Source organism: Heteronotia binoei, chromosome 12, assembly GCF_032191835.1.
Source record: "Heteronotia binoei isolate CCM8104 ecotype False Entrance Well chromosome 12, APGP_CSIRO_Hbin_v1, whole genome shotgun sequence".
Classification (NCBI taxonomy): domain Eukaryota; kingdom Metazoa; phylum Chordata; class Lepidosauria; order Squamata; family Gekkonidae; genus Heteronotia; species Heteronotia binoei.
In genome coordinates, this window is record NC_083234.1 from 46,627,892 (window position 1) to 46,655,829 (window position 27,938).

Sequence of the window (27,938 nt, forward strand, 5' to 3'; positions counted from 1 at the left end):
GGATTGCCACCTGCGGGGTCGGGGGGGGGGGGAGTCCAAATACAGAATGGAAGCCAAAAAAAGGGAGGGGGTGGGGAGAGAAGCCGACGAAAACTGTATAAAGGTTTCCAAGATCTGTTGCTGTCATCGCTTAACCCGTGATCCCGAACCAAGCAGCGCTGGATCCTCCTCCTGGGGGTGGAGCCGATAGTTTACAAATACCGCACACCAGATCAAAAACAAAAGTGGAAATACCCGAACACCAACGGAAAAGAAACACGTGACACTTTAAAAAAAACCCATAAATGATTATTAATATTTAACTCATGAGATTGCACAGGAAGCGGTATAAAAAGCACGCTCCTCTCTCATGATGGCAACAAGAAACTTCAAACTTAACTGGATTGACTGCGGAAAAGGTCCGTGTCGTGTCGTGATTTCAAGAGCAAAAAGAAAAGATAGGCGAGCTCCCCTACTCTGCCAGGTGAAAGCAGCAAACCAATAGCAGCCCCCTTGGCAAGAGATGGGCTCCTTCTTTAGCACCCTGTTTGGTAAGAAAGTTAGATTTTTAAAAAGGTTTGGCTGGATTATGATTAGTGCGTATCTATGCTTAATACCTGCAATGAGGGTTTTTCAGAGCAGGTGGGTCCCAAGCCCATCTTATTGGGAGTGTAGCTGAAGAATTTGTAGCCTAAGAGGCTGCGAAAATATATTATGGTCATTGCACTAAAAAGGCTACTACAGGGGGCTTGAATGAGCTACAAAAGAGCCCTGAAACCAGTCTCATTTACAAGGCTCAGATCCGAAGCAGATTTTCTTCAAAATTGCCTCTGCCTTGAACAGAGAGAGTGCTCTTCTTTTCAGACCAGCTGTCTGGTCTGAAGAGCTGGGAGTTCATCACAAGATGCAACAATGGTTAGTTACTTTTTGAAAAGGATTTAGACATTTAATGAAGGCCTATCAATAGCTATTAGCCGTGATTGCTGGGTGAAACTTCCATGTTCCGAGGCGGCATACTTCTAATAGTACATGTTGTACAGAAATGGTTTGCTAATCATACCTTGCTTGGGGGCACCCAGAAATATCTGATTAGCTGCTGGAGGAAATAGGATGCTCAAATAGATGGGCCATCTAATTCAGCAAGGTTTTTCTTATGTTTTTGTTATAATTGTGAAGGAGAGAGGGCTAGGGCATTGTGGCATGGAGCTGTGTTTTCTGTGATATAAACCATTGTTAGGATTTTTGCATCTAGTAATAATCATTCTTCTGCTGGAAAAATAATCTGTGAGTCATTTTATAGACACCACCCCCAGTTCATAAAGGAATTTATCATCACTGTTGCTGGAAACCTAGTGTAGTGACTGGATATGCCATGACTTGTCTTGTTTCTATCCTGAGCCCACTATTTCTTAGTGATTGATATATAGAAATAACTCTGGAGTCTGGACCCCTTGACAAGGTGGTTGTGAGAATGACTGCACCTATTTTGAACATTCATAAAATTCTAAAGAAATGCCAGGACTTTTTTTGAGCAGAAACACACAGGAGCACAGTTCCAGCTGGCTTGGCACCAGTAGGTGTGGCCTAATATGCAAATGAGTTCCCACTGTGCCTTTTCTGTTAAAGTCCTAAATGAAATAATAGTGATGTCAGGGGGTGTGGCCTAATAATGCAAATGAGTTCCTTTTGGGCTTTTTCTACAAAAAAATTCCGGAGAAATGCTATTATTCATTCCTGCCCCCCCCCCCCCCCCTTTATATTTCCTAACAGGTACATGGCTGAAAAGAGGGTTGGGATAAGGAGTCTGGAAAATAGTATACAACAACATGGGGTGGAAAATTCCATTGAGGAATGGTTCAAAGAACAAACCTCCTCCATGGTCAAGACCCCACCCCTCCCCCTGCTCAGACTAGAAAAGGGCAGCTTAAAGGATCATTATGAGAAGGCCACAGGGTTCCTCTCCCGCAAGCCATTCCCCCCTCCATTTTGGCCACAGGCCATGAGAAGCGTGGTTTCCTTTACAGTTGGGGCCCCCAACTTTTTTGAGCCTGCAGTCACCTTTGGAACTCAGACACAGGGTGGTGGCCACACCCACAAAATGGCTGCAGCACGAGGCAAAGCCAATAACCAGTGGCTACCACAAGAGGCAGAACCAACCATAACATGTCTGGGAGTGAAGTCATGCATAACTAATAGTAACTTTTCAACACTTCAGGCAGAAGGGCTGTTTAAGAAGAAACCTTTTAAAATGAACATATTGCTGAAAAATATTTTCTTCCACATACACAGCTTCTCTATGTGACTGAAGAAGGTGAGCTGCTTGTACTATGGTGGCAGCTGCTGCTAAAGCCACTTTTTAAAAATCTGCACAGCCAATCAAATCTCCACCAGCCAATCAGTAGCCATGCTGGACAAAAGCTTCACCTGGCCAGACCCACTTGGCGGTGCCAAAAAAAGTGTCAGTGGGTACCACATAATCCATGGGCTCAACCCTGCTCCCTTCCCTTCAGCCTGCCTCCCAGGAATATCAGGCTGAAGTCTCTTGGTTATCAATAGCATCTCTTTGTGACTGCATGTTTCAGGTGAGGGTGGGGGCAGAGTGGTATCCCAATCATCTGGTAGTTTTCTTTGGGACCTAAGAAGTTTCTGACTTTTAATATATATATATTTGCTTGTGTGTTTGCACCTGGAAGTCAAGTTGACCTCTGATTACTGACCCCAATTGGGAACCTGGAAGATAGTCAGAAAGGTGGCTGAATAAAGCCTGCCCCTGTCCTCTAGACTGCTGCTATTTCAATCTCCCATCCAAGTACTTGCCAGAGTCAACCCTGCTTAGCTTCCAAGATCTGAGAAGACTGGGCTTGGCTGGGCTATCCAGGTCAAATTGAAGATTGTAACTTTGACCTTATCCTCCCCACCCCACCCCACTAGGCTGGTACTCAGACTATTTGCAGGAATCCCTCTTTACAAATATTATAGCAATAAAGTTATGAGCAAATGTAACTGACAGCTCCATAAAACACACCTGGGATGTGGAACTAGACAAAGGCTGTATTCTTCAACCAGTACATTATATAGCACTTTCAATGTACATATCTCTTTAGAAAATCAGCATTGTTGGGAAACCCTTAGGAGGCAGTTAGGCTGAGAGATAGCCGCTGAACTGCTATTAACTGCCTGAGTCAAAATAAATTAGGGAAAGTCATGAGTGAGTGCAGAGCAGAGCAACCCTTCCACTGAGACAAGGAAAGACATCTGCCTCAGGCCACATAGTTGGAGTGCTGCTAGAAAGGGCAGGTGAACAGAGCTGACTCACATGGGGCACAATCTCCTGAGGTAACTTTCTGGGCAGGCTTCATTGTGAGAGACATGAGCTACACAAGAGGAGAGATCATTTTAAGACTAGTTGTTGTGCTTACCATTTAAACTGCATAACATGAACTACAGTGACACTATCAACATGGAACCATCACCCTTGCTTTTTAAGCATAGGAATAGGCCCATTGAATTATTTATGTAACTAATGAGCTCTCCATGGGGCTGATATTAAGTACAGTTCAGAAATGTCAACTGGTGCAGAACATTACAGCCTGACTTCTATCTGGCATTACCAAGAGGGAAATTTTTAAGAAATGTGTTTACAGTGAACCATTTCCAAACAGAAACTGAAAATAAATTCACTGTGGAGGGGAAACCCCAATCTTTTGAAGGTTTAATACCATGAAAGGGAGAGTTATATCAACCATTTCCTCATTCTTGAAAGGTCAGTTTAGAAACTACATCAAAACTAGTGACAGTGATCCACTATTTAACTTCAAGCCCAAATGTAAAACCCTTTAAAACATATAAGAATCTGGTATGCAGCATACAAACTTAATCAAATATATAAGAGGTGCTTTGAGACAACTCTCTTTTTTGATCCAATTGGGAAGCCAGTTTTCTCCCTCCCCAATGAACAGAGTGGGCATGGGAGTCCATGAAAAGGTTCCTGCATTCTTAATTCACCCAATACCTGGTTATTTGAACCATCCTTTTATCCTCTCTCCACAAAATAAGTCAGATTCAAATGGATATTCTTAAGGATGAGAAGAACTGCACTTGACTGAATGGAAGATGCTGTGGAAAATGGGCACTTGCTCTACTCAATACTAGGTTCTTGTCTCTCTACATAACATATCACCTAGTTGAAAGAAAGCTGCTTCTCAGCTGTTTCACAGGTAGAAGAAGCACAGGACTGAACGCCCTAGTTAGTTTCCATCCAAGCTCCCTATACCTAGAAAACTAAATGTCAAGGAGAAGCCTTCTATTTTAACTATCTCCCTGACATGATAGCTTTCAGTGTGCAAGGATTCTCCCTCCCCAAGAGGGAATGTCCAAACATGTGACTACTAACCACATGCAGTCTGAATGTTATAGTCTATATAGGAGTATTGTAGGAAGAAATCTAAAGAAATCAGGGAAAGAGACATGATATTCAGTGGGAGTAGAATAAATGTGGGGGGGAAGGAGGAAGGATTGTGGCAGCAGCTGCTGCTCCTGACCTGCATTCATTCATTGCAATGTACATGTAGAGCATATATGCAGACTCTCATCCTCCTACATGTTCATGTCCACATGAATTAGAAAGATTTTCCTTTTCTGTACACCTTTTATTGAAAGAAACATGAAAGTGAGTAAAGCATGCATCTAATCCAGCCACCTGCCATCTTCTATATATCAAACACTGACTGGTGCTAAAATCAAACAGATTGTTTTGCTTCAAGTTTGATATGGTTTCTGATCTCCTTCCAAAATCCGCAGTTGCTGATTGCATTGTTGGTGATGTTTACAATCCCAGGCAAGTTTACCTCCTCTGCTGTTTTCCCATACTTATTCTTCCCCTTATCTATTTAGGATTATCAACTGCGTCAAAGTGCGTGATAGAGTTGACAAATCCCACCAAATGTTGGCCACCTGCAAATCAGTGCTGCAGCCTGGTGGTGGCACAAATTGTTCTGCTGCTTCAGATAGCTGAGTCCAGTAGTCAGTCAGAGAGATGCAACATCACCTGATCTTTCATAGTGGCCAGAGGATGATTTTCTTGGAGCAGGTTCAGCTGAGAGTCCTTCCATACACTGCTACCTCTGCAATGTTGCAAATCTCAACTTTTTAACCACACACAGTTTCATGAACACCCCTGAAAATATTGTTTCACAGTTGTTCTTGAGCTTTATGATGCATATGCGATTTCAGTCTTAATCACACCATTGGTGAACGTAGCCCAATATTGCAAACCTTTAGCTAGAAATGTCATGAGGGACTCTAAGGATACCTGGAGCACATGCAAGAGAGAGACTGAGACTCAGTGCAGAATAGTTAGAACTGAAGTACAAGTAGACTAATGTGTTAATTGTTAACAAAAAGTAACTTTAAAACAAATTGGCTAGTGCACGCCAATTTGTCTCAGAGTGCATTTCCACTTTTTAGCAGAAGCTGGTTGACATTTCCGCACATAATTGGGTACTGCCTGCCTGCGCTTATTTTTGTTTCTGTCAGAAAAAGCACTGGAGACTGACATTTTATTAAATGGAAACTGAAAAATTCAGGAAAACAGTCTGGAATATCCTCAAAGGGACCAGGTCTTCCATGACTCTGTTCCTTTCAATGACTGTGGAAGATCTCAAGCAGACGATTTATCCCAGCCCAACCACCAAACCTTTTAAAGTGAAGGTGGATAGGTCATGAAGTAGCCATTTCCCATTCCCTCATGATGGAATCCCTCTGCTAAAAGAGCAAATTGCCTGTCATCTGATATGCTGTAACATCTTAACAGCTATACTCTGGGTTTATCTATTTTACGTCACCATTGTCCCTAATGATGATCCAAAGCAGTATACAGCATTATTCTCCCCTCCTGCATTTTATCCTCACAACAGCAAGTCTGTGAAGTAGATTAGACTGTGAGCAACCGACTCAAGTCATCTAGTGAGCTCCTGGCAGAGTGGGGACCTGGGCCTTTTGGTCCTACTCTTGCTCTCTAGCCACTACACAACTGCTTTCTCTTATTGTGGAAAGACAGCAACCTCTTGAGTGTATTATGGAAGTTGGTTAATCAACTAATTGGCTTATTAATTAAAACAGTACTTAACAATAATGATCTGACATTGATTGACAGCCCTGGGGACCTCAACCATAGGATGTCCAGAGAGTAAAGAACAGGTCATTTATCCCCAAGTGAATTTTGCTTAGAGAAGCAGCAGAATATGAAAAACTTACAAGGTCAGAAAATGAAATTTTGATCAAAACCATATCTAAGAAACTGAATGTTAACATTCCAGACCTTGTATAAAGAAATGAGTGAAAGATTTGTAGTTAGAATTGGTTCACAACTAGTTTTTACCTACAATATATTGGCCGTAGAATAGCCATCTAATAGCATGTCACTACTTGGAAGAATACAACATCCAAAGTGGATTTTTTTCTATAGTGACTGCTTTTTTTTTTGGTTTTTATGTGAAAAAAATGAGTAATTTTTGAAAAATTTATTTGAGGTTATATCAGAAAATATGAAGCATACAATTCATATCAGAGCCACTTATTCACCTGCTTAATTTTAAATAGTATGCAAAATGTGAACACTGTACAATTGGTATTAAACTACTGCACAGATAATGTTCGACAAACACTGTGTGATACAAGCAGTTTCAGCAAAACAGAAATTCTTAGAAAAAATATGGGAGTTTACTGCTTCTTATTCAGCTAACAGCTTATCAGAGTTTCCAAGTTCAATTAAATTAGAAAGAGAAACTCATATTTTAGCCATTGTGTAATTGTTGATTACCTCTGAACTAGTCAGTTTCATTTTTGTGTCCTTGTAATTGAGAATGTATTTATCAAGGATGTGTGACACAGGCAAATGAAAAAAGGCTAGTTTCCATTTGAAGCCTTAGAATGGGGCATTTTAGCCACTGATTCATGTAGTGATAAACTCATGTTTTGTAGGGTTCTGTATTAATAGTGTGCACTAATCATATACACACACACGCATGCGCACAAAGACACCTAGGCAAGACAGTATTGCATATATGCCAGTTTCACTGGGCAGAATTCATCCTTCTGAAAGTTTCAGTTTTTCAGTAAAGAGCCCTGCCCCAATATAGTTTCTGTGGTTACATGGGTGAAACACTTCTGTATTGCTAAGTAAACAGACTCTCATGGAAGACATCTAATTTATCCTTTTGTCTCCTAAAGATAACTGCATCCAGGTTCAATACGTCCCACTTGCCTTCCATCCAAATACCAAAGGATCCCAGATCATTTTAGATGTGTCGCAGTATATAGCCACCAGAGCAGCCACCTTCCATGATGGAATTGTCTTCTCCAATCGGCCAATTAAAGTTAATGAGAAGGTGACACTGGAAATCCTAAAGGAAGATAACAGATGGTTTGGGGGCTTAAGGTTGGGCTTCATCTCAGAGCATCCCTCCTTGATGGACTCCAGGGATCTGCCTCCATTTGCTTGCCCCAATCTGGTCAAACAAGGGAAGTGCTGGGCTTCTGTCTTACCAGATGAATATGTTGGTGAGGGCACTATTGTCAGCTTCTGGGTGAACAAGAAAGGCTGTGTTTTCTTCAGTGCCAATCATGAGTTTGACAGTTACTTACTGCTTGAAGACGTCCCAGTCAAAAAGCCTCTCTGGGCAGTTATAGACATCTATGGAAGAACTAAAGCCATCCAGCTTCTAGGTAAGCTGCTGTGTTGTGTTGGCCAGTTTTGGTTTAGGATGACAGTCTTGTTCTGCTGTTAGAGGACCTTTTAAAAAAAAAAACATGGGAAGCCAGCCTTCGCTGGTCAAGTGATTCTCTGGGCTTGTTGCACCCATGTTCAACATGGCTTATGATTACTCCAGCTAGGCCCCAATACTGGAGGCAGACATCCGAGTATAAGAAAAATTCATACATTTTTTTCAGATGTATCTCAGCATCTAAAGCATGAATACACAAGTATGGGTTTGGAAGAATGAAAGCTTGTAGATACATTACTCATCTCCTTGTTAAATGTAGTTTAGGGAGTGATGTTGGTTTTGCTGCTTCACAATGCTTGAAAAAGTCATGTTAGAATAGGAGCTTTTGTCCAGTTGTTGGAGGAAAGGCTTATTTAGCTGTGAGGTGGTACGTAAACCTCTTTTCTTCCTTTGCAGATCCATCAAGACCAAAGATATACATGTATGAGTCAGGCCAAAAGCTGTTGAATGCAGCTGGACAGAATGGTGAGTATCTGGAAAGGGGCTTGCTTAAGAAGCAAGTTTAGGCCACTACTCTACAGTATCCCAGAGTGCACTACAATCCTACCCCCATCTAACTGAACAGCTGCCCTCCTTTTCTGTGGAGGACACTGAAGTGCTGTAAGAGACTGTTCCAATGATAGCAAACCATGCCATCCATTCCTCATATTAGGTAAATTCAACCTTCCCTGACAGGAATTCCACAGGGAAAGGGATGCATTGTTTTATGTGTAAGAATGCAGTGTGTCCTAGGAGTCCATGCAACGTGAAAACTTGGCCTCCACCCACATAACCTTTTATTAGAGGCTGGAAGTCTGTCTGCAGTTTTTAGTCTGTCATATCCTCCAGCTATGTAAAAGGGGCAGCAAAGCAGCTGAGGCCAGTTGACTATGAGGGAAGAGACTGGCTGGGAGTTTACTTGGCATCAGCTGATAACTGGGATGCAGTCATTGTGATGTGTATCTGTGTGCACGCAACTGTTGCATGGAAGTTAGGAAGCAGAACTAGTGGCTGTGCAGCCTTGCTTGCTTCCACTATATCATGAATGCAGTTTCATAAACAAACCAGTATCGACAACAGCATTAGTCTCCAGTTTGCATTCTCAGCACTAGGAAAGTTTGCAGATGCCACCTCCTGGAACTTCTTGCCGTTCTGAAATGTAGCTGAAGCAATATGTGCTTCTGCCGTACTTGTTCTCTGCCTTTTAATGAGATGTTTCTGTTTCTCTAGAGTCTGTATGGAGGAATTGCTACGAAGAAAATAGCATTGGCAAAGAATGTGCTGTCTGCCTCCACCATAAGGCCAACACAATGATGCTTCCTTGCTGCCATGCTAACTTTTGCTCCTGTTGCGCCACAAGAATTCTCTACAGCAGCAGCTGCTGCCCTTTGTGTCGGCAGAAAGTCGAGAAAATAGTTCAAGACTCTGGTTGGGCTGAGAAAGGAATCCCAGCAAACTGGCTGGGAGAAGGAAAGGACAGCCAACCTCCTCCCTGACAAAAGATTAACCTTATTCATGGACCTGTAATATTTCCATCTTGATGGGAACAAAAAAAAATGCAAAAGGTAAAGTGGACTGAAGGGAGCTAGAAACGATAAAGTGGGGAGAAGGGGAAATTCCCCCAGAGCCTGCAGGAGAGTCAAAAGATCATAAAGCAATCCAAAGTAGGAGAGAGGTAGATGATTTCTCATCCTTTGCTGAAAAGGAAATTAGCCACACCTTGCCTTCCAGGAAACAATCAAGAAGTACATTTAATGTATCACACTGGAAGAAATAAGCAGCCCCAATAAAACAGCTTATAAGGTGTCAGATGGTTGTTCCCCCTGCCTTTAACGGCAGCCTGACATACGGGAATCAAATAGGGTGGATTCCCCACCCCAGCATGGAGATAAAGTGATGGGAAAAGAGTTCGCCTGCTAATTTTGTAACAGGTCAGGCTGCCTTAAAGGCGCACACATACAGAACCAGTAAGAACCATGGCAGTCTTTTTGGGGTGTGTGGTAACACTTCTCATCCTACTTGAATGGTATAGTATATTGTTCATTACCTCACAAGGGATGTTTCTGGAAACACAGGCAATGATTAACTTGATATACCATCTGTCTTAATTTTGTTTATTTGGGGGTGGGGTTTATAACTGTATTTTGTATATGTACTGTATTTGTTTTTATACTTTTTTATTTTCCAGATAATTATAAAATAAAATACACATGGCATGCTTCTTATTCTATGGTTTGGCCTGAATTACAATTTAAAGATTAGCTGCTGTGTTGTGGAATTGGTACAAAGTTGTAATTTCAGTTATAAGAGTGACCAGGCCCATTCTTGGATGCATTAATAAAAATACTGATTGAAACAGTCTAAGAATGTAAGAAAAGCCCTTTCTGCATCAACTGAAAGGGCATCCCATTTCTAATGGGTCTGGGTAGATACTATCAGGCATCCCAAAACAAGGCATGCGAGACAAATAACTTTCCTTATCATTCCCCAAACTCCCCCATACTAAGCAACTAGTAACAAGACATGTTTCTTCCCCCCCCCACAACCCTCTCAAGACAGCTTCTAATAAAAGAATAAAGCCGTGCCATTAGGATCAAACAACTGCTGCTGCTCCATGAATGGGGCCTTGTTCTCAGCCCTTCCCTCATACCAGCCTCCTGCAGCAGGGAGGGAGAGAACAAGGTCCCTTTGATGAAGGAGTAGCAGCAGCCAGATTGGTTGTATACTCTTATTATCTTGTTCAACTGCAACGATTTTATTATTTTATTGTGAGAATCTGAGTTGGCACTGTTGTTGCCTATTGATTCAGTATAGCTTAGACCATATGAAGGAAGGATCAGGAAGAAAAATCAATCCACAGAGCAATTAAGTACAAAGTTATGTAAGCATATCTACTTCTATTATGCAAGTTTATTTGTTAAATAGGAGGTGGAAGGTTACATTTTGTAGTACTTAGGTCTGGTCTGTACCTGCAGAGTTGACAGAGTGCTAATAATCAAAGTGTCAACTATTGAGAAGGAATTACGTCTTTCACAGTTCTCATATATAGGAGAGTTAGGACATGTTAATTTTTTTTTTATTTGAAGGTTTGAGTTTCGAGTCAGCCTCAAAAGCTCTTTTGTGATTAGGCCAGCCCCTCTTTCTCTCAGGCACAGCCTACCTCATATGGTTGTTGTGAGGATAAGATGTAAAGAATGGTAAAGAAAAGTGGCATAGAAATATCTAAATAAAAATTATCCCCCTCCCCAATAATACTTATACTTTTAAGTAGAAAGCATAGGTCATTTGAGTAAGTTCTCGGCACAGACTATTCTGAAAAAAGTCTCCAGTGACAAGCATGCCTTCAGCTTTAAGCAGAGATTAAAAAGATGAGTCACACAAGGCCTTACAAGATGAAGATGATACGCTGCCAAGTTAAATACAAAGCACGTTTGGCAGACCACAGAAATGAGATCATAAAGGGATGTGGAAATTTACCCTGAGACAATATTACCGTGAGACAATGATAATCACATGAACTCTGTGCTCTGCTTACACTGCATTCTGGCTACTGCATTAGAATGCAGCCAAGGGGGGCACTTCTCAAATCCCATTTCCCCCCTCATGTATCAAGGCTGTGTGGATCACAGAAAAATTAAAGATTCACCCATGTCTGTGTAGAGAACGTTTTTGCTTGTATAGCTAGTCTAGAGCCCTGTTCACAATCATTCATTTTATCCACAGAGGGCCCTTTGCCAAGTCAATCTGAAGGTGTAGAACAGGAAATACCAATTTGAATAGACTAGTGTAGATTAAATAAAGGGGGAAATTCCTTTGTTGGTAAAACAATTAGGAAAAAGGGCAGTAAAACAGGATTAGATAATTGTAGTTTAAAAGCAGAAAAGTTAAAAGTTAACATTTAGATAAGTCAGGGCAGAAGTTAAAATGAAGTAGAAATTGAGAGCCAAGTGAAAACAGGTGCTAGCCCAGTCAGGAGAGTTACACAGGAATTACTGTACATTATAAACAGCCTATGTAACTCACCAGTTAACACAATCCTATGGAGAGAGAAAGCCAAATTAAGCTGCAAGTTACAGGTCAGTTCTGCCACTGGACACATAAAAAAATTCTCAGCAGACCCATCCCCTTCACCAAATGCCTCACCAAACTCAAAATCCCCAATGTACAGCAGTTAAAAGAACCTGCCACATACAAGCTGTAAGCATTTCCATCAGGGGTTTACAGAAGCTACACAGAGTAGTTTTATTGTTTTTTTAAAGGCATCTGTATAAATATATAAAATCAATTACAGTAAAAGAATGAGTATAAAAAGGAGACAAGTTAGCTTTCTGTGTACAGGAAGTTGGATGCACATGTTTAAAAGCAAACTAAATACACCCAGTTTTCTATTATGACTGTGGGGGTAACACTGGCGCAAAATGCTCACGGACCACAGCACACAACTCATCTAGCCCCAGAAAGGGAAGATGTAGACTTCAGAAGAGGGTCAAAACCATGATGGAACTCTTGAATAGGCACACTTTTCACTCACTTGGCCATGATTCCAAACTTCCATGTATTCATAAAATCTCCCAGAACTGCTGGACATGGTGTGCTGTTCTCATTAGCATTTCCAGGAGGTAGAACAGCAGCTGTGGATGGTTCAGGCCATACATCTCTTGCTGGCAGACAAACCCTCTTACAAAATCTTATCCTTCCCAAGTGGCAAATGTTAGTCTCCTTGTGCCACGATGACTTCAGACAAATCCTCAACCCCTTCCAACTTCAGGTTCTGGAGACAAGAAATAAGAATAGATATTTCACTTTAAAACCATCATGTACAGTTTCATACTCAGTATTACAAGTAGTTCAGTTGATAACTTACATATTTCTTAGAACAAAGGTATCTAAAGCCATATCCCTGATCATGTGGCTACTAGCCATAGATGTCTATTATTCCACTTAAAAACATTTTAAAATTCATCTTTTAGCATTCTACCAGATCTTAATAACTACCAAGCCTTAAAAGTGTGTGTGGGGGGGGCGGGGCTGACAGTTTAAAAAGGTCATAGCTATTGAGAGTGTGCACCACAGGGTCCAGCAGCAGTTTGAGAGGAGAGGCAGCCAAGAACCTAGCAGCAAGTGCAGTGAACCGTGGCATACAAGAGACCATAGCAACAAGTAGTAGCAACAAGTAATTGGAAAAGGGCTGTCCCAGAGGGAGAGCAATGGAGGGCACAGTGGCACGAGAGGGACATGGCTGTTTAAATTGTTCCCCCACAACCATCACAGTGCTGAATGCAGAGGCCTGGAACAAAGAGGCGGGCAACAAGCAGGTACAGCCACGAGATGAGGGAAGTGGCTAGCAACTGCTGGGGGACTGCTGTGCTTCAACCCTGTGGGGGATTCTCATACCTTGAAAGGCTCTGGGACAAGGGACTGGGCAGGGCTTCAGACTTTGGGAGAGGAATAGTAGGAGGTGGATTGTATGGGACCAATACTTGTATAAATGTATCGGAAACTTAAAGTGGAGTGGCCAAGGAAGAAGAGATTGGATTTATACCCCACCCTTCACTCAGAGTCTCAGAGCAATTTACAATCTCTTTCCCCTCCCCACAACAGACACCCTGTGAGGTAGGTGGGGCTGAGAGAGCTCTTTCAAGAACTGATCGAGAGAGCAGCTCTGCAAGAACTGTGGCTGATCCAAGGTCACCCAGCAGGTGCCCATGGAGGAGTGGGGAATCAAACCTGATTCTTCCAGATAGAGTCCACATGCTTAACCACTACACCAAACGGGAGGAATCAGGCAAGATGGCCGCTGCTGGAGTATATGGGGGATCCCTGGTCTGAGGCTAAACTTCACACATACCTTTTCGTTGGCCAAGTGCAAGAGGCAAGCAAATGCCAATGGAATAGAAAGGTTTTTTGCCATAACAGAAGGCATCCTGAAAGACACAGAAAAACAGAGCAGGATTCAGACAATAGCCTTTTCAGAGCTGAAGGCAGCATGATGGAAGGTTACTGTTCATGTTGTACTTGCTCATTTTTCCAGCTTTGACTCTTGTAAACCAATTTAACAGAGTTTTGTATTGTTCAAAAACCTGTTTGATCCCAGATATCAGAGGAGCAAGAGAAATCCTAAACCATTATGAACCCGCCCAACTATTACGGTCATCTTTGGCGGCCCACCTTCTGAGATTAGATAAGAGGTAACCTGGGAGAGGGCCTCCTTGGTCATGGCACCAGAACTCTGGACCTCTCTCCCTAGGGAGAGTCATCTGTCCTTTTCTATTGCCATTTTCTGCCAGTGGGTGAAAACTTTTTTGTTGTGGCATTCCCACAATGATCTCTCCTTCCTAGCCAATGTCTTGTATTCATTTTAACTGTTTTATATGCATGTAAACTCTGTTTTTCTAAAACTCTTTTGAAAGAGGCATGTTTGGAGAGTTTATTGTAATGGCTTTCATAATGGATTTCATTGTTAGCTGCCTTTATAAATAAATAAATGTGCTCCATACAAAGCAAACTGTCTCAAACTACTTTTGTTTGCTTCTTTTAAGAAAGGGGATTATCATTTACTTCTAGTCTGAGGTTACTTTACACTACTGGCACGCTGGTAGGAAACCAAATCAGAGCAATTATGAAACATGGGACCTTGATCCAGTCATCAATAAGAGCCATCTTAGGTGGTTCTTTGGGCTAGAATGAGAATAACTGCCACCCCCCAGGCCACCATGCTTGAGTTAATCCTCCATCTACACTAAAAGGATATGGTTAAGGTTTGAGACGTTAAGTTCTGCAGCTAGCACTCCACCTTCAGGGACCCAGCTGAAGTCTTTCAGCAGGCTCAGCTGAAAAAAAGGCTTCACTGAGTGGTTGTGCCAATGGTATTAGCAAAGAGGGATGATACTTAAAGGGGGAATGCATTCTCCAATCTGAGACAGGGGGAACAGTCAGCACCCAGAGAAAACTTAAACAGATCCTTGCATCAGCCAGCATTATATGGCCACCCACCCATTTGTGCACAATGGAAGACTGTTATGCAGGACATGAGCAAGTCTGCCTTCCCCCCGGCAACCTCCAGAATAACAAATCTGCAACTAAGCATGTCATAAATACCTGTGAAGCAGATCCTTGGTAATGCTGCTGAAGATCTTCCGACCCGCCACTACAGAGAATTCAGAGCTTTTCTCCAAGGCGACGTGCTGCTCAAGCAAAAGTCAAATTAAGTCAGCTAGTAATCAGATAATGCAGATTCAGTGTGCCTAAGGCCTGGGGGTGTGCCATCCAAGATGCAAAAACAATAAAGTGGTATTTCTATGCAAAAGCTGGTGCTTTTGGGCAGCTGAGAATAAATGCACCAAGTGGAAGAACTACTACTGGTGTGAATCAAAAATGTTTGCCAAGGTAAGATGGCTGAATACAAAGGGGTAGCCAGGTGAGTGTGTTATAGCAAAATAAAACAAAAGTCCAGCAGCGCCTCAAAGACTAACAACACTTATTTCAATATGAGCTCTTGTGAGCTGCAGCTCATATCCTCAGATACTGTCACAAAAACTCACATTGAAATAAATGTTGTTGGTCTTTAAGGTGCCACTGGACTTTTGTTTTAAGATAAATGAATGTCTTTTAAATTCCAGATTAAGGATACTCCGTGAATTCTTGGAGGGCTACAGGAACTCTTCCAGACCTATACCACATTTTGTCTTCAACATGACAGTCATGTAAACTTGAGGCATGGAGTTTCAAGATTTCTAATTTGGCACAGCTGAAGATCAGATTCCTGGTCTGCTGTGGAGGCCAGTGACCTGAATACTATTCTGGCTTGAATATTTAAGGTCAGTTCAATCCTGAACAAAGTCACACAACAACTGATGAAGGATCTCCTAGTAGTTCCTAAGGCTGATTGGTACCCACTACAACACAGATGTTTTGGGGTGGCACACATAATGTAAGAGATTGTTATACCTCCTTGCATTCCATGACGCAGCAAGTACTAGACACAGTTATAGGCAGAAATTCTGTGGGTGCAGATTTCAGGTGAGAATCTCAGTATGCTTGTTTTTTTAAAAAAGCAGGTTGCAAAGAGATGTTTGAGAGTATTGTCGGTACTGTCTAGTGAAATCTTTGGAACTAGATGAGGAAAGATTAATAAGGTTCTTATGCATCAGCTTATTACCCCTTCCTCATGACTAACATAACAGATAATGCAAAGCAGTTTCCTAATTTGCACTTTTCATACAGGTTCCAGGATTCAGCTTTTTCTTGGTGCAGAAATTTGGCATTTAATTAAAACACACAGCCCAAAATACAGTAGCTCTGAACAGCACCTTTCTAACACTACTGAGTTAATTTCCTTGTACACTTTGGTAAAGAGGTGGTATGTTAGTATTGTAAATAAAATAAACAGAAACCTAGAAAAAAAACTAGAAGGCTAGAGATGACAAGTAGTAATCCATGAAGCCAGCTGAGGATAGTATTGGAAAGGCCTAAGGTGAAGCAAAGGGAATATCTGGGGCCAGCTTTCGGAGCTTCCATGGCTCCTACCTGTTCATCAGTTTGATTGTTCTCAGCACCAGTTAGGAGGCACCACATGGCCCGTTTTAACCTCTTCATGTCCATCTTTTTAGCAGTCTTTGCATACTCTATAGCTATCTTGTTGACCTAAAAGAATGGAGGCATGAAGCAATAACATTACAGGAATAGTAAAGACTCCTCAGAGACTTTCAAACACAAAAATAAATAAAACATTCAAAGATGCTCTTCATGGCATTCGACCACATGCCTCTTCCCTCACAAATCTACTGTCTGCCATGCCCACTCAACACAGTCCCCTTCACAGCACGAGATCCTTCATTTAAGGAAAGAAGAATCCAAGCATACAATACAAAATGAGGGCTTGGTTTTGGATTCACTTCCAGCAAAGCATGGAATTCAAGCTGGGAGTTTTATTCCAAACTGTTTACACATTATCACTTCTGTTTTCTTCAACCGTGGCTATAGCGCCAACTAGAATGTTTGTGTTGCAAAGTTTTCTATTCAACACCAACTTATATAGCATGGACTGTAGACAAGTGGGGAGTTGCTTTGCTTGTGCCCATCCCACATCAGTACTTGCCTTCTGTGGCTCAGCCACAAGGTTGGATTCACCATAGGTGGTGATGTTGAGCCCACCATTGAGATCTGTGTCTTGGTCTGCTCCTCCTGCAGGATGACCGGTCATTTCAAACATCCCACTTTGGCCCACAAACTCATTGGGATAATCATCGTCGTCACTGTCAGCATCCTGAACAGAAAGAAACAAAGACAAACTATAAGGCTGAATTCAGGTTGGAGAACTGAAGAACATGGAATTCAGCAGAAAGAGAACTTGAGTATCTACAGTTTGATTATTCAGTGACCAAGGCAGTTTTTGCTGGTCCCTGTTAAATAGGCCAGCTTTGTCAGAATCCAACTAACTCTCATTTCTAGAGATTGCCTAGAGGAAGCAACATAAGTGCCATCTCAAGGAATGCCTATTCTACACCAGCCATCTTTTTAGTGAGTAACCAGGCAGATATTCTTGCATTCAGAAGCATGCAATGAACTGAAATATGACAGGAACTTAAAGAGACAAAGGCAAACAGCTATTAAATTTATCTGGCACATAGACCATTGCACTCCAGAGAACCTCCCAAAAATCTTCAAAGACCTTCATCCTACATACAAAATGGTCCTTTAAGATCTTGTGCATCTTCCTGTGGCCAATTAAGCACTGCTCACACCACATCCACAACTAATATAGCAGGTACAGTATAGAAATAGGATATATATATTTAAAAATTGAGAATGAGATGCCTCTTGGGGTTTTTAATGTCTTTTATCAGTTTGGAATGGATTTTTAAAGAATACTTGCAGGCGCACACAAATATCATCCAAAAACAGATCCATCTGTGCTTAAAAGAATTCAGGATCCAGTTACAAGAATATACCAAGCTACAGAGATGACACATTCTCCTCACATGCCTGCATTTGTAGGAACCCATCCACACCCAGAAGAAAGACTATTACTCAACAGATTTACCACAGTGGGACTGACAACCCCTTGATGAAGCCAGCAGGCAGTGCAATTCTAGCAGTCCAGGCTGGCTCCTTCAGTAGTTTGCTGATACATGTTCTAGCCATCACCCACGTAGGTTCTATTACCCAGTATGAAGGCTGCCAAAGTTTTGCTAAGATTAGTACAATGAGATAAGAAATTCACAGGAGGGAACACCTTCAGTCTTTGCAACCTCACCTGCAATGCAGGACAGAAATTGGAGATATCATTGGGATTGTTGTAATCATACTCTCCAACTTCATCGTCATGACTTGGTGACTTGGCCTTTAGTGGCATTTTCCAAAGCTGCCAAAAAAAAAAAAAAAACAGGACAAAAAAGAGAGAAGTCACTAGGACAAGACAGAATCAAAGTAATGTAGGCTCAGATATGTCAGTTCACAATAGTCAGCAATTCTTCTGGTAAGTGTAGGCTGATGTTGGCCAAATCAAGCTAAGAAATAGTAGAAAGACACCCAGCCAAGGTGGGAGTCAACCCCAGTAGGTAAAGCTTACCTTACAGGCTGGTTTGAGGAAGAGGCAGGTAAGATTGCTTGGATCATAATGGAAGTCTTTTGGGAGTGTGTTGAATTTTTTGTTCTGACTTTCAAGTGTTGCTAGGGCCAGAGTTGTAGCTACCTGTTTGGGAATATCAAATGCCAACAATCAAGCATTTCCATATTGGTACCACACTTTTAAAAAATTCTGCACAGGAGCCCATGTGACAAGCAAAAGAGGCATCATCAACACAAGTGTTCTGGGAAGCAGTTCCAGGCCTAAGGGACAGGAAGGGAGAAAGCATGCAGTCATTTAAGAAGACAAAAGATCTTCAGATGGAGGTGGGTGGCTGGACTGGAGGAGCAGAAGTAACGGACAGGGGAGTAGGCCACAGAGGGCTCTGAACACCTACCCTTGTTTCACAGAAATGAAGCTCAAACTTAATCTCCTCATCAAAATTTATTTCCAAGACTTTTTTTGCAGTCTTCCTTTTGTTTACCTTCTCAGAGCTAGTATCACCTACAAAGAGTAAAAAGGAAGGTACAATACAGAGCAGCTGAGAGAAGATGTGACTGCACCTGCTATATACTATTCCCTTATTTTATTAGGTTATGCTGCTTTTGTCTCATGGATACTTTAAAAATGCAAGTTAGTACAATTGTTTAAGTCTCTTCATATATAAATATATATATATATATAAGATATATATAAAATTTATAAATACACCCCCTGCACCCACCCCCTTTCCAGATGGGGACAGGCTAGTGTTGTCATCCTGTTGCTGTCACAGTGACAGCAAGGCTTCCACATGGCAGATTTTCCCAGTTTCCCTGCTCCAGTCCCCCCAGCAGCAACTATTCCCTATCCTTTGTGCCACCAGGACTTTTTCAGTGGTTTTTTTTTTTAATGTAGCAATTGAATATTGTTACAATGATATAACAATCTGTGTATCAGTTTCTCTGAACTCCCACCTTCTTTTTAAAAGTCCCTTTCCTCTTAATTGTGGATGTATCCTTTTCCTTTATCTCTGCCACAAAAGGGGCTAGAGACTTCCTTTAAAAAAAAAAGGGCTGGGAATTCATCAAGTTTGATATGCATACTATTACAACATTATAATGCTATTTAACTGCCAATTAAGAACAGAGAAAGCTCCCCCCTGTGTGGCAGGAAAAGGAAATGGCTGCTGTAGGACAGTGAAAATGGCTGCCATGTATACAATACTGGAAAAATCTAAACTTCCAAACAACCAGTATGGAAATGACCACTGCCTCTGAATTACCAAGCTTCTGTATGAAATAACAATGATCTCCAAGAACTAATTCTTTAAAGCATTCACTTTCCACTTAGAAAAAACGTAATCATTTCTTTCCTGGCTCATGAACACTTGCTAAGATGAAAACCAGAAATTTTACCATACAGATGCCTGCTTTTCTACAGACCAGCAGATATCTGATCCAATGCTCTTTTCATACCTTTATGGCGAGGCTTGAAACGCCAGTGTTCTGGGCCTGCCCACATGAACATGGTTCGGGGGCTGAAATAAGAGTACTCGCTGGGATTCATGGACAAATGAAGGCACATGGACCCAATGTCTCCTTCCCCCAGGGAAAGCACATCTCTTCTGCAAAAAGCACACAGTCACACTTACACACTACAATGGAGAGAAAATTTTACAAGCTCAACCACATCTCTTACCACAATTGATTACACTTGCATCCCACACATTCTTTAAAGTGGTGACACGTGGCTCACCTGCCATTTTATTCCTTGCACTCTCGTACTGCAGAGAATGAACAATTCTGTATAAGTTTCCTATGAGATCAATGAATGCAGTGGTTCAGCCCTGAACATACCTTGAGGATCCTGGAGTTACCCTACAGGCTTCCAACTTTTCTGAGAACTCCCCAAGATCCTTTGCAGTTGTCCTGTCTAGTATGTCTGCATCAAAGTCATCATCTGCTGGGCCCTCAGCATTGTCCACAGAGTCACTATCAGCCTCCACATTGATATCAAACACCTGGTCACTCTTTTTAAATTTTTCCAACAGAGCTGAAACTGACTGAAGAGAAAAGAGGCAGGGGAGTCAAAATGAAAGATTTTTGTGAAACACAGACAGCCACCCATAAGATATATATAAAATCTGACTGTAGATCTATGAAATCAGGAATAAAAGAGTTTGGCTTCTGCCAAACATACTTAAGAACCATGGCAAGTATCAAACCAAGCATACACAGAAACTGCTTTTCAGACATTCCTTCCTATTCCAGCAACCTCTCCCAAAACACAAAAGGTGTTAAGGGACTCACAAGTACAGCTGTGTGAGGTGGTACACTGCAATAAGGAAAAGGTGAAATTGCCCACTCTTGTCAGCAAAGCTGTGTTTATTGAAGACATTTTACCTCCTTTTCTCTCCTCCCTACATCACCCAAACTCACTCAGCTATTCCTTTCTGTGGATCCTGTGATTTTTTACAGGGGTCATAAGTGGTTTTAGGCAACAGAGAGGAGTAAGGAGGGAGAATCAGAGCTCCGTGTGCAGATGACTGGATACACACCTGTGTGAAACTGCTTATCCTATGGTTCAGAAAATGTTTAGCAATAAAAAGTTATGGTAAGAAATTTGAGCCCAAGGAAAATACACCATGATATGAACAAAAAGAGATCTGAGGTCAAAACTCATAGGGTGCATTCACTCGTCTCACTTGGTGCAAAAGCAACAGTCAGTTTTGACATACCTCGTTATGGGTCTCACTGTCCCACTCAGTAAATAGGAAGCCAGCCAGAGAAGGGCAAATTGTGCGCTTTTCAACCCCCTGCAGAAGGATTTCTACAAAAGGATCACCAAGAAGTTTGAAATTAGCAGCCATTCAGATTCCCCATGTTATATGATCTTCAAAAGAAGTGCTGTCAATTGGGATAAAGTCCAGTGTGTGGGGGTGGGCTGGCTTAATCCTGCCGCCACTGCTACATGGAATGGAATACTTTGCTGGGCTCCCAGATCTGGGTATGTTTAACTGGGGGATTGGTGTCCTGCCTCTCCCTTCTTCTCCTCAGCTTCTACTCTCTTGTCCTGACAGACCCAGATGCCTTCACCAATAACTACCGGTACTCTTTCTCAGCCATCTGCAGAGGATAAGCAAAAACTGTTTTCTTTGACTATCCCAAACTTTTTAGGTCTGCATGTGGCCTCCTACGGCTTCTCCCCCCTAAGTAAAAGCGAAACACTGGTTGAAGTTCCTCTCAAACACTTATCTTCTATTGTAAGGTGGGAAAAGTGTATGTGGACAAGGGAAACAGGAAGCACCAGCCAACCCCCCATCCACCATTCCTTTCCTCTCCACAGTAGGGAATTTAGTATGTAGTTTAGAACACAAACCTTGTTCAGTAGGAAGATCTACCCAGACATGGGATGTATACACACCCTAATCCAAGGATCCCCAGTGTGGTGCCCATGGGTGCCATGGCACCTGCCAGCACCTGGTGGGGCTTTTGCCCAGCAAGGTTTGTGACTAGCTGTGCAGATTTTAAAAATGTTTCCATGGAAGCAGCTGTCGCCACAGTACAAGGATCTTCATTGTGTGACTGACGATAAGCTAAGGCAGCCATTCTATGGCTGGCCCCACCTCCTGCAGAAACTATTTTGCAGCAGCCATTTTTGGCTGTGCCTGCTGCAGTGTCAGAATTCCAAAAGCGCCCACAGGCTCCAAAAGATTGGCAACCCTGCCGTAATCTTATGACGAGATTTGCTTAAAGTATGCAGAAATGAACCTGATTAATAACATACCCCCTGAAATGAACTTTGGGATCTCATTGCTTGGAGTAAGGTAGAAAACTAAAGAAAGTCACAGTGTTTGGATGTTATACTACTGATGACATAAAATGGCCTCTGGCTCACTCCCTCCCAGTTATACAACCTATTCAAGGGCAAAAAAGGCCTAGATACAGCTACTGAGGCTCTTTTTGCCAATGAACATTTTGTACTGAACATCTTTATTATCTGTGTTAGAGTCTAATTCTTGTTGAGCCACAACAGGAACAAATTTTTGACTAAAAATTGGAATAAAAATGTAATTAGGAAAAAAAACCACAGAAACATTAACGAGAACAAGAAGGAAACATAGGAGAGCCAGCAGCTGCTGGCACCTACCTTTTAAGTCTACCATTTTCATATGAGAAGAACTTGGTAACTCAGAAGTTTCAGAAGAAGGGAGGGGTGTGACCATAGAATCAAAGAGGATTTCACTGAGGTAGTTGTGTGTGTGAAGTGTGGTAAGGAAGACACCAGCTGTACTGCACTCATCAAAAGAGGTTGCAGTCTTCTGGAATATTGGATCAACCTGAGCATAAAAACCAAGAATTTCCCAGATTTTACATCGAATTAAAATAAACTTCAAAACCACTGTTTCACAATCATTATTTAGTGCAGAAATATTATGCTATGCATTCTGATACACTGCCAGGAGAAGATAAAAGTAAAAGCCTAAGTACAGTGAAAGCAAATTACACAGCAAGAGGACAAATATGTCCATTTACAGCCATCATTGGGAGAGAGGAAAACGTCTCTTCTTCTCCTGCTGTCTATATTGCAAATATTTTGCTCAAACTGTTATTGCTGTCATGCTATTAAACAATGGAAGTGATTTAACCAGTTAAGAAGGGAGAGACCAGGTTAAATTTACAAAATGTTTATGCTACCTAAAATATGAACATGCATGTTTTTGAGTTCCTGAAATACAAATTCCTTCAGAAAAATAAAACAAATGTGCCCTTTACTCCAGTCCTGACCGATTAAAAATTGACCTCCATCGATCAGCTCAACTAGGAATTAAACTGATTGAAACATGCAGCCCTATTATTTGTAAGAAAACGCAGAAACAAAAACAAAAAATCCCCACAGAATAAGAAGCCTTTTTGTGTCACAGCACTACAATGCTTTGAATGCCAGGAAAAGCCAGGCATAAGTATCTTGATACATAGAAACTTGCCAGAAGTCTTGCTTCGAACATCGTCAGGGACATGCCCTTATCAAGTACTGACCACAGCCTGCAGGTTTGCCAAACTTTACAGTGAAGCAGTATTCCTTTCACTAGATGGACATGTTTGGTCCATGCCAAGAGAGAGCGCTCTCTCTTTTCTCTCTCCCTCCCCCAAATTTCATTCTCATCCTCTTCGATCAATCCTCAGTTTTTGCTGTAAGTAAAAAAGCACTTCAGAAAGTCTAGAAACAAAAAACAAATCTTCCAAATAGGTAAAATTACCTCACATCTATGATCTGTGTCAGAGACATTAATGTTATTCAGATTCTGCTCTATCGTTTTGTACAGGTGCTTCCTCTTGCTTGGAGGCTTCTTTCCACTCACAGAATCCACATCTCCGCCTAGAAGAATGGGCATATAGAACATTCAAACAAGGCTTAAGAAGAAATCTGGCACAAATAATCTCCACACCTATCTCACAAACAAGTATTTTGTTCAAGTCACTAGTGAGATCTTACATCTTTAAGGCAAAGGCATCACCTCCATTATGTTTTGCCAGCTACATAGAAAACTGTGTCTTGCAGAAAAAGAGGTCTATTAATGGTAAGATCATCCACCACTGCTTCTGCACTTTTATGTTTAAGACAGACACACACAGGGCGATCTATAACATGCTGTAGGAAAGTTTAATCTCTAGTCACAGCATTAGTCCAATCTAGTTCAGTACTGTCTATTTTAACTGGCAGCAGCTTTCATCATAAAAAGGTCTTTTTCTAATCTGCTATTGGAGATTTTTTTTAAAAAAAGGTCTATGATAGACTGAACCTATATCCCTGTGCATAAAATATGTGTGCTATATCACTGAAATACGAGCAGGCCCAATACAGACCATTCCCATTCCTAACCATATGCTCATTTGATCACATGAAGACACTCACTTGTATCTTGGTCACCGACAGGTTCTGCTGGGGCAGAGTCTTTGCCTATTCCTCCAAGAACCCTGTAGACATCTCCATGGACAGCATCAACTCTCACAGAATAGATCTTTGTACTGGCATCCAAGGTACCAGCTGCTATCTGTAAGGGGAAACTTACAGTTAGAATGGAGCTTCTCCAGTCTGAAGAACCCAGAGGCTACAAAGGGCGCTCATAACAAGCCACACACTGACCTGACAATTAATGCAAAACCAACACGTTAAGAGAGCCCCACTGTAATTGCACACTGGCAGCAAACAGGAGCACAGACAGACATTTATTTTAATGAGATCATTTGCATCCTGCCTTTCTGCTCTTTAGTATACCAGAGAAATCACAGGACAGAGACACCATGTATAATGGGAAACATCAAAAAGAGACTGGAACAAGACAGAAGTCAATTGGCTTGGACTGCACTAACACAATATCCAATGTTGGCCTTCACATCTCTTGCCCTGGCTCCATACATTCTCTCATCACTATAAGTACTGGTCCACAAAGGGGGGGGACCCTGTTTCTTCTCCCTGACACCTCCTCTCCATTAGTTCTCCCACATTCTGATACTGAAGACCAAATAATCTGAAAAGGATTCAAAAGTAGACAAAATACACTTTGACTATGGAAGTTCCTGCTTCCATGCTTTAGAAACAACTGCACAACAGTTTCTTCCCAGTCTGATGCCCAACAGGACAAGCAACAATATCTCCTTTCAGATAGCAGTCTGAAAATCAAACAAAGTCAGACTAACAAGATCCTCAGAGACAGGAGCAATTCTACTGCAAGGTGGCAGAGTTTCATTTCCTAAATGGGACTGGAGAGAATACTGAAAAGGGAATTTACTTAGATTTGTAGTTCACCTTATACCAGATAAGAAATAATCATATAATGACATACATATGTAAGCTTTTCTAAGAAGGGGAATATAAGAAAATCTCAAAGATGCTCCTCAAGCTAACAGAAGATACAATAAGCACATCTAAATAAGTATGTGTGTTGCTGGTGATTCAATGTTTTTCATTCATATCCATAAACACACAAGATTAGACTCTAACCTTAAAGTTGGTGAGTTCAGAGTCCTTCTGTTTGAGCATTTCTGTCATATAATCGATCAAGTGCAAGCCAAATGCATTTTTGGTGGTGATTTTCTGGAAGAGGACACAACAATTTTACATTTATGTATAAATTTGTACTTCATTGAAGAGACAGAGTTACTTTCCACATTTATAAAAAGGCACATTAAATTCTGTGCCAAGAAACCCAAATTCTATAGCTTGGAGTAGACATGGATTCATTGAAGCTGATTTTTTTTAAACCCAAAGGTTTCTTACATTTTCTGTTGAAAGTTTGATACACGTTGAATAATGATCAGCTATCTGGGTATTTGTCAGTCGGGGAATTGCTGGCAATGATGTTTCTGCTTGCCTTAAAGGGGGGGAAAAAGGTTTAGAAAACTATGACATGTGTTCCTTAAAACACAGGAGAAAATATAAAAAATTGACTGTGCTCTGTATGAATCCTTTATAAGTCTTAAAAACATATTTTATCCAAGTATGTTTCTCCATTGCCCAAATGTGCACACAATCAATTGGTGGTCAAGCCTTCTTACTTGTTGGAGGGAGACTGTACAGACAGAGGTGATTCAGTGCTAAATTGCAGGTCGAAAACCCTGGAGCGCCGCCGCTGCTTTCTTTCCCGCTCATCATCATTTCCAGGACAATTCTCCAGAACAGGAGTGCCAGAGGAGCTAAGTGGTTGCCTCCTGGTACCAGGGGACACAAACACGTTGTCAGGAGAGAAGCTTCTTTCACAGCCAGCAGACTGTAGATTTGAAGAAATCATTGTTGCTATAAAGGAAAGACAAAACAAGAGCTAATAAGATCTATGGTTCAGCCAATAGCCAAAAAGTTCCTCTTTTACATCATCACCCAGAAATCTCTCCCATTACTTCTTGCCAGTTAATCACAACACGCACTTTATCATCCTCACAATATTCTAGTAATAGACTTCCTCTCAAGCAAACCAAAATAAAAGGGAAAAAAAGGAGAGAAGCATAAAAACAGAGGTAGGTAGATTTTGGACTGCTAGTAGTTCTCTGGCATATCTACAGCATGAGTGAGTGAATGATCCAGACATCCCCAGAAACACGCACCATCATATTAAAGTTACACAGGCTCTGCTTGCTTGCCAGCAGCTGATTCCAAGCATTTGGAAAATCTGCATTAATGGAAAATCTGCACTCTTGGCCAGTTTTTTGCCACTGTATTCTCCTCATCACAGACCTCCTCTCAAAATTTTTAAATACAAAAAACCTGCCTTTTACATTATAACCAAACATACAGTGGACTACAGCCTTCCACATCAGATGTGCAACATCTATCAAGACAGACAAAAAACCTACTGTATACAATACATAATTACCTTGCCAAATTTGCTCCCATAGGATGTGATCACCACTAGCTTGGACTGGCCAGATTCACTGAGGGTTGGTTCATTAATGGATATCAGCTATTGTAACTGAAAAGTACCCTCATATTCAAAAGCAGTGCATCTCTGAATGTCAGTGCCTGAAGTTTTAGCCTCTGTGCTCATGCTGTGAGCCTTCCAGACCATCTGGTTGGCCACTGTGGACTGGATGGACCAGTGGTCTGATTCTTTTTATCTCCTTAACCTCAGTTGGCAAAGAGGAGTAAAATTGTAAGGCACAGATCTAAAATGACTTAAAGTGCAAGTAGTACAGCTTATGACACTTTCACACAGTCTAAACACAAGTACATCAAGCATCACTAATACTGTTGTTTTAAACAGGTCACTTTCTTCTTAACACTACATTTGCACTTCACACAGAAACATCATAGGCTGCACTGCTTCTTAGCCCCATGGCTTAGATTTCTCTTTCTTTACATCTGTGTCTTTACAACATAGCCAGCGTACTTCAGCACTTAAGTGTCAAACGAGGACTAAGAAAGCCCAGATTCAAACCCCACATAACGATTATATTCAATGGGTAACGTTAGGAGAGTCACTACCAATAAACATTTTTTTTAAAAGTTGGGCTCTAACAATACATTAGCCTCTACCAAATGAGGATAAAGCTTCACGTATCTCCCCCCTCCCCTCATTCTATGGCTGTTGTGAATTCCCATTAAACAGTTGGGAAAATCCCGTATTTTGTCCATACATATTTCAACAGAAAAACAAAACCACAACATATCTAAAGAAACAGGCTCTGGTTCACAAAAGCGGAAACCATAACTAGGTGGCCACAAAAGGGGGTAGGGGTGGTAAATACCAACAGACTTCTTGAATTCGTAGGAAGATTTTAGATTGGCTCCCTGCATTGGCTAAATCCTGCAGCTCTTGACCAATCAGCGATAAGCTTCCTGTCCATCCTCCCACCCGCAGCCTCTTCCAGTAGATATGATACACAGCAGCGCCTTCGTGATCTTTTTCATTTCTAGTTTACCTGCCTTCACACAGTGAGTCTCAGTCACCTCCTCTCGACCATTCGCTACTCAGAGAATATTAACAAGCACAACTGCGACGGCGACCACGAACGTCTTTCGTTGTGATGCATTTGAATCAACCCGCGCAAACCCACTGCGCAGGCGCACGCAAAGCTCGAGTCAGACGTCACGGGGAGGACCTTTGGGCTAAAGACAGAGGCGGTAAGAGAGCGCGCGACAGGAAAGACGGA

At 41.6% G+C, this 27,938-nt stretch overlaps 2 protein-coding genes across 4 annotated transcripts; one reads left to right on the plus strand and one right to left on the minus strand.

Moving 5' to 3' along the window:
• The first annotated feature begins 429 nt into the window (after positions 1-429).
• Positions 430-9,965, plus strand: NEURL3 (neuralized E3 ubiquitin protein ligase 3). The gene is made up of 4 exons (XM_060250898.1): positions 430-530; positions 7,210-7,704; positions 8,160-8,228; positions 8,973-9,965. The coding sequence occupies exons 1-4, from the start codon at positions 503-505 to the stop codon at positions 9,236-9,238; spliced, it is 858 nt and encodes a 285-aa protein (XP_060106881.1). The 5' UTR covers positions 430-502; the 3' UTR covers positions 9,239-9,965.
• Positions 9,966-11,959: 1,994 nt separating this feature from the next.
• On the minus strand, positions 11,960-27,919 carry NCAPH (non-SMC condensin I complex subunit H). Of its 3 annotated transcripts, none has more exons than XM_060250990.1 (18): positions 27,708-27,919; positions 25,851-26,088; positions 25,573-25,666; positions 25,297-25,389; positions 24,208-24,346; positions 23,552-23,670; positions 22,441-22,630; positions 21,029-21,120; positions 20,148-20,353; positions 19,767-19,915; positions 18,703-18,813; positions 18,313-18,431; positions 17,998-18,105; positions 16,840-17,007; positions 16,269-16,385; positions 14,841-14,926; positions 13,591-13,666; positions 11,960-12,513 (listed from the first exon to the last, which is right to left on the minus strand). In XM_060250990.1, the coding sequence occupies exons 2-18, from the start codon at positions 26,081-26,083 to the stop codon at positions 12,454-12,456; spliced, it is 2,160 nt and encodes a 719-aa protein (XP_060106973.1). In that variant the 5' UTR covers positions 26,084-26,088; positions 27,708-27,919; the 3' UTR covers positions 11,960-12,453. The 3 variants fall into 3 exon arrangements, with proteins under 3 accessions (XP_060106973.1, XP_060106974.1, XP_060106976.1); XM_060250991.1 differs by having other exon boundaries at positions 27,712-27,873; XM_060250993.1 differs by lacking the exon at positions 27,708-27,919 and having other exon boundaries at positions 19,767-19,912; positions 25,851-26,084.
• Between the last annotated feature and the right edge of the window lie 19 nt (positions 27,920-27,938).

Coding starts and splice junctions, on each gene's coding strand:
- NEURL3 (XM_060250898.1), top strand. CDS start 503: ATGGGCTCCTTCTTTAGCACCCTGTTTG. Junction 531..7,209: donor CTTCTTTAGCACCCTGTTTG/GTAAGAAAGTTA, acceptor TGTCTCCTAAAG/ATAACTGCATCCAGGTTCAA. Junction 7,705..8,159: donor TAAAGCCATCCAGCTTCTAG/GTAAGCTGCTGT, acceptor CTTCCTTTGCAG/ATCCATCAAGACCAAAGATA.
- NCAPH (XM_060250990.1), bottom strand. CDS start 26,083: ATGATTTCTTCAAATCTACAGTCTGCTGGCTGTGAAAGAAGCTTCTCT. Junction 21,121..22,440: donor GAAAATGGTAGACTTAAAAG/GTAGGTGCCAGC, acceptor ATCCTTTTGTAG/AAATCCTTCTGCAGGGGGTT. Junction 18,106..18,312: donor TCCTCAAACCAGCCTGTAAG/GTAAGCTTTACC, acceptor TTTTTTTGGCAG/CTTTGGAAAATGCCACTAAA.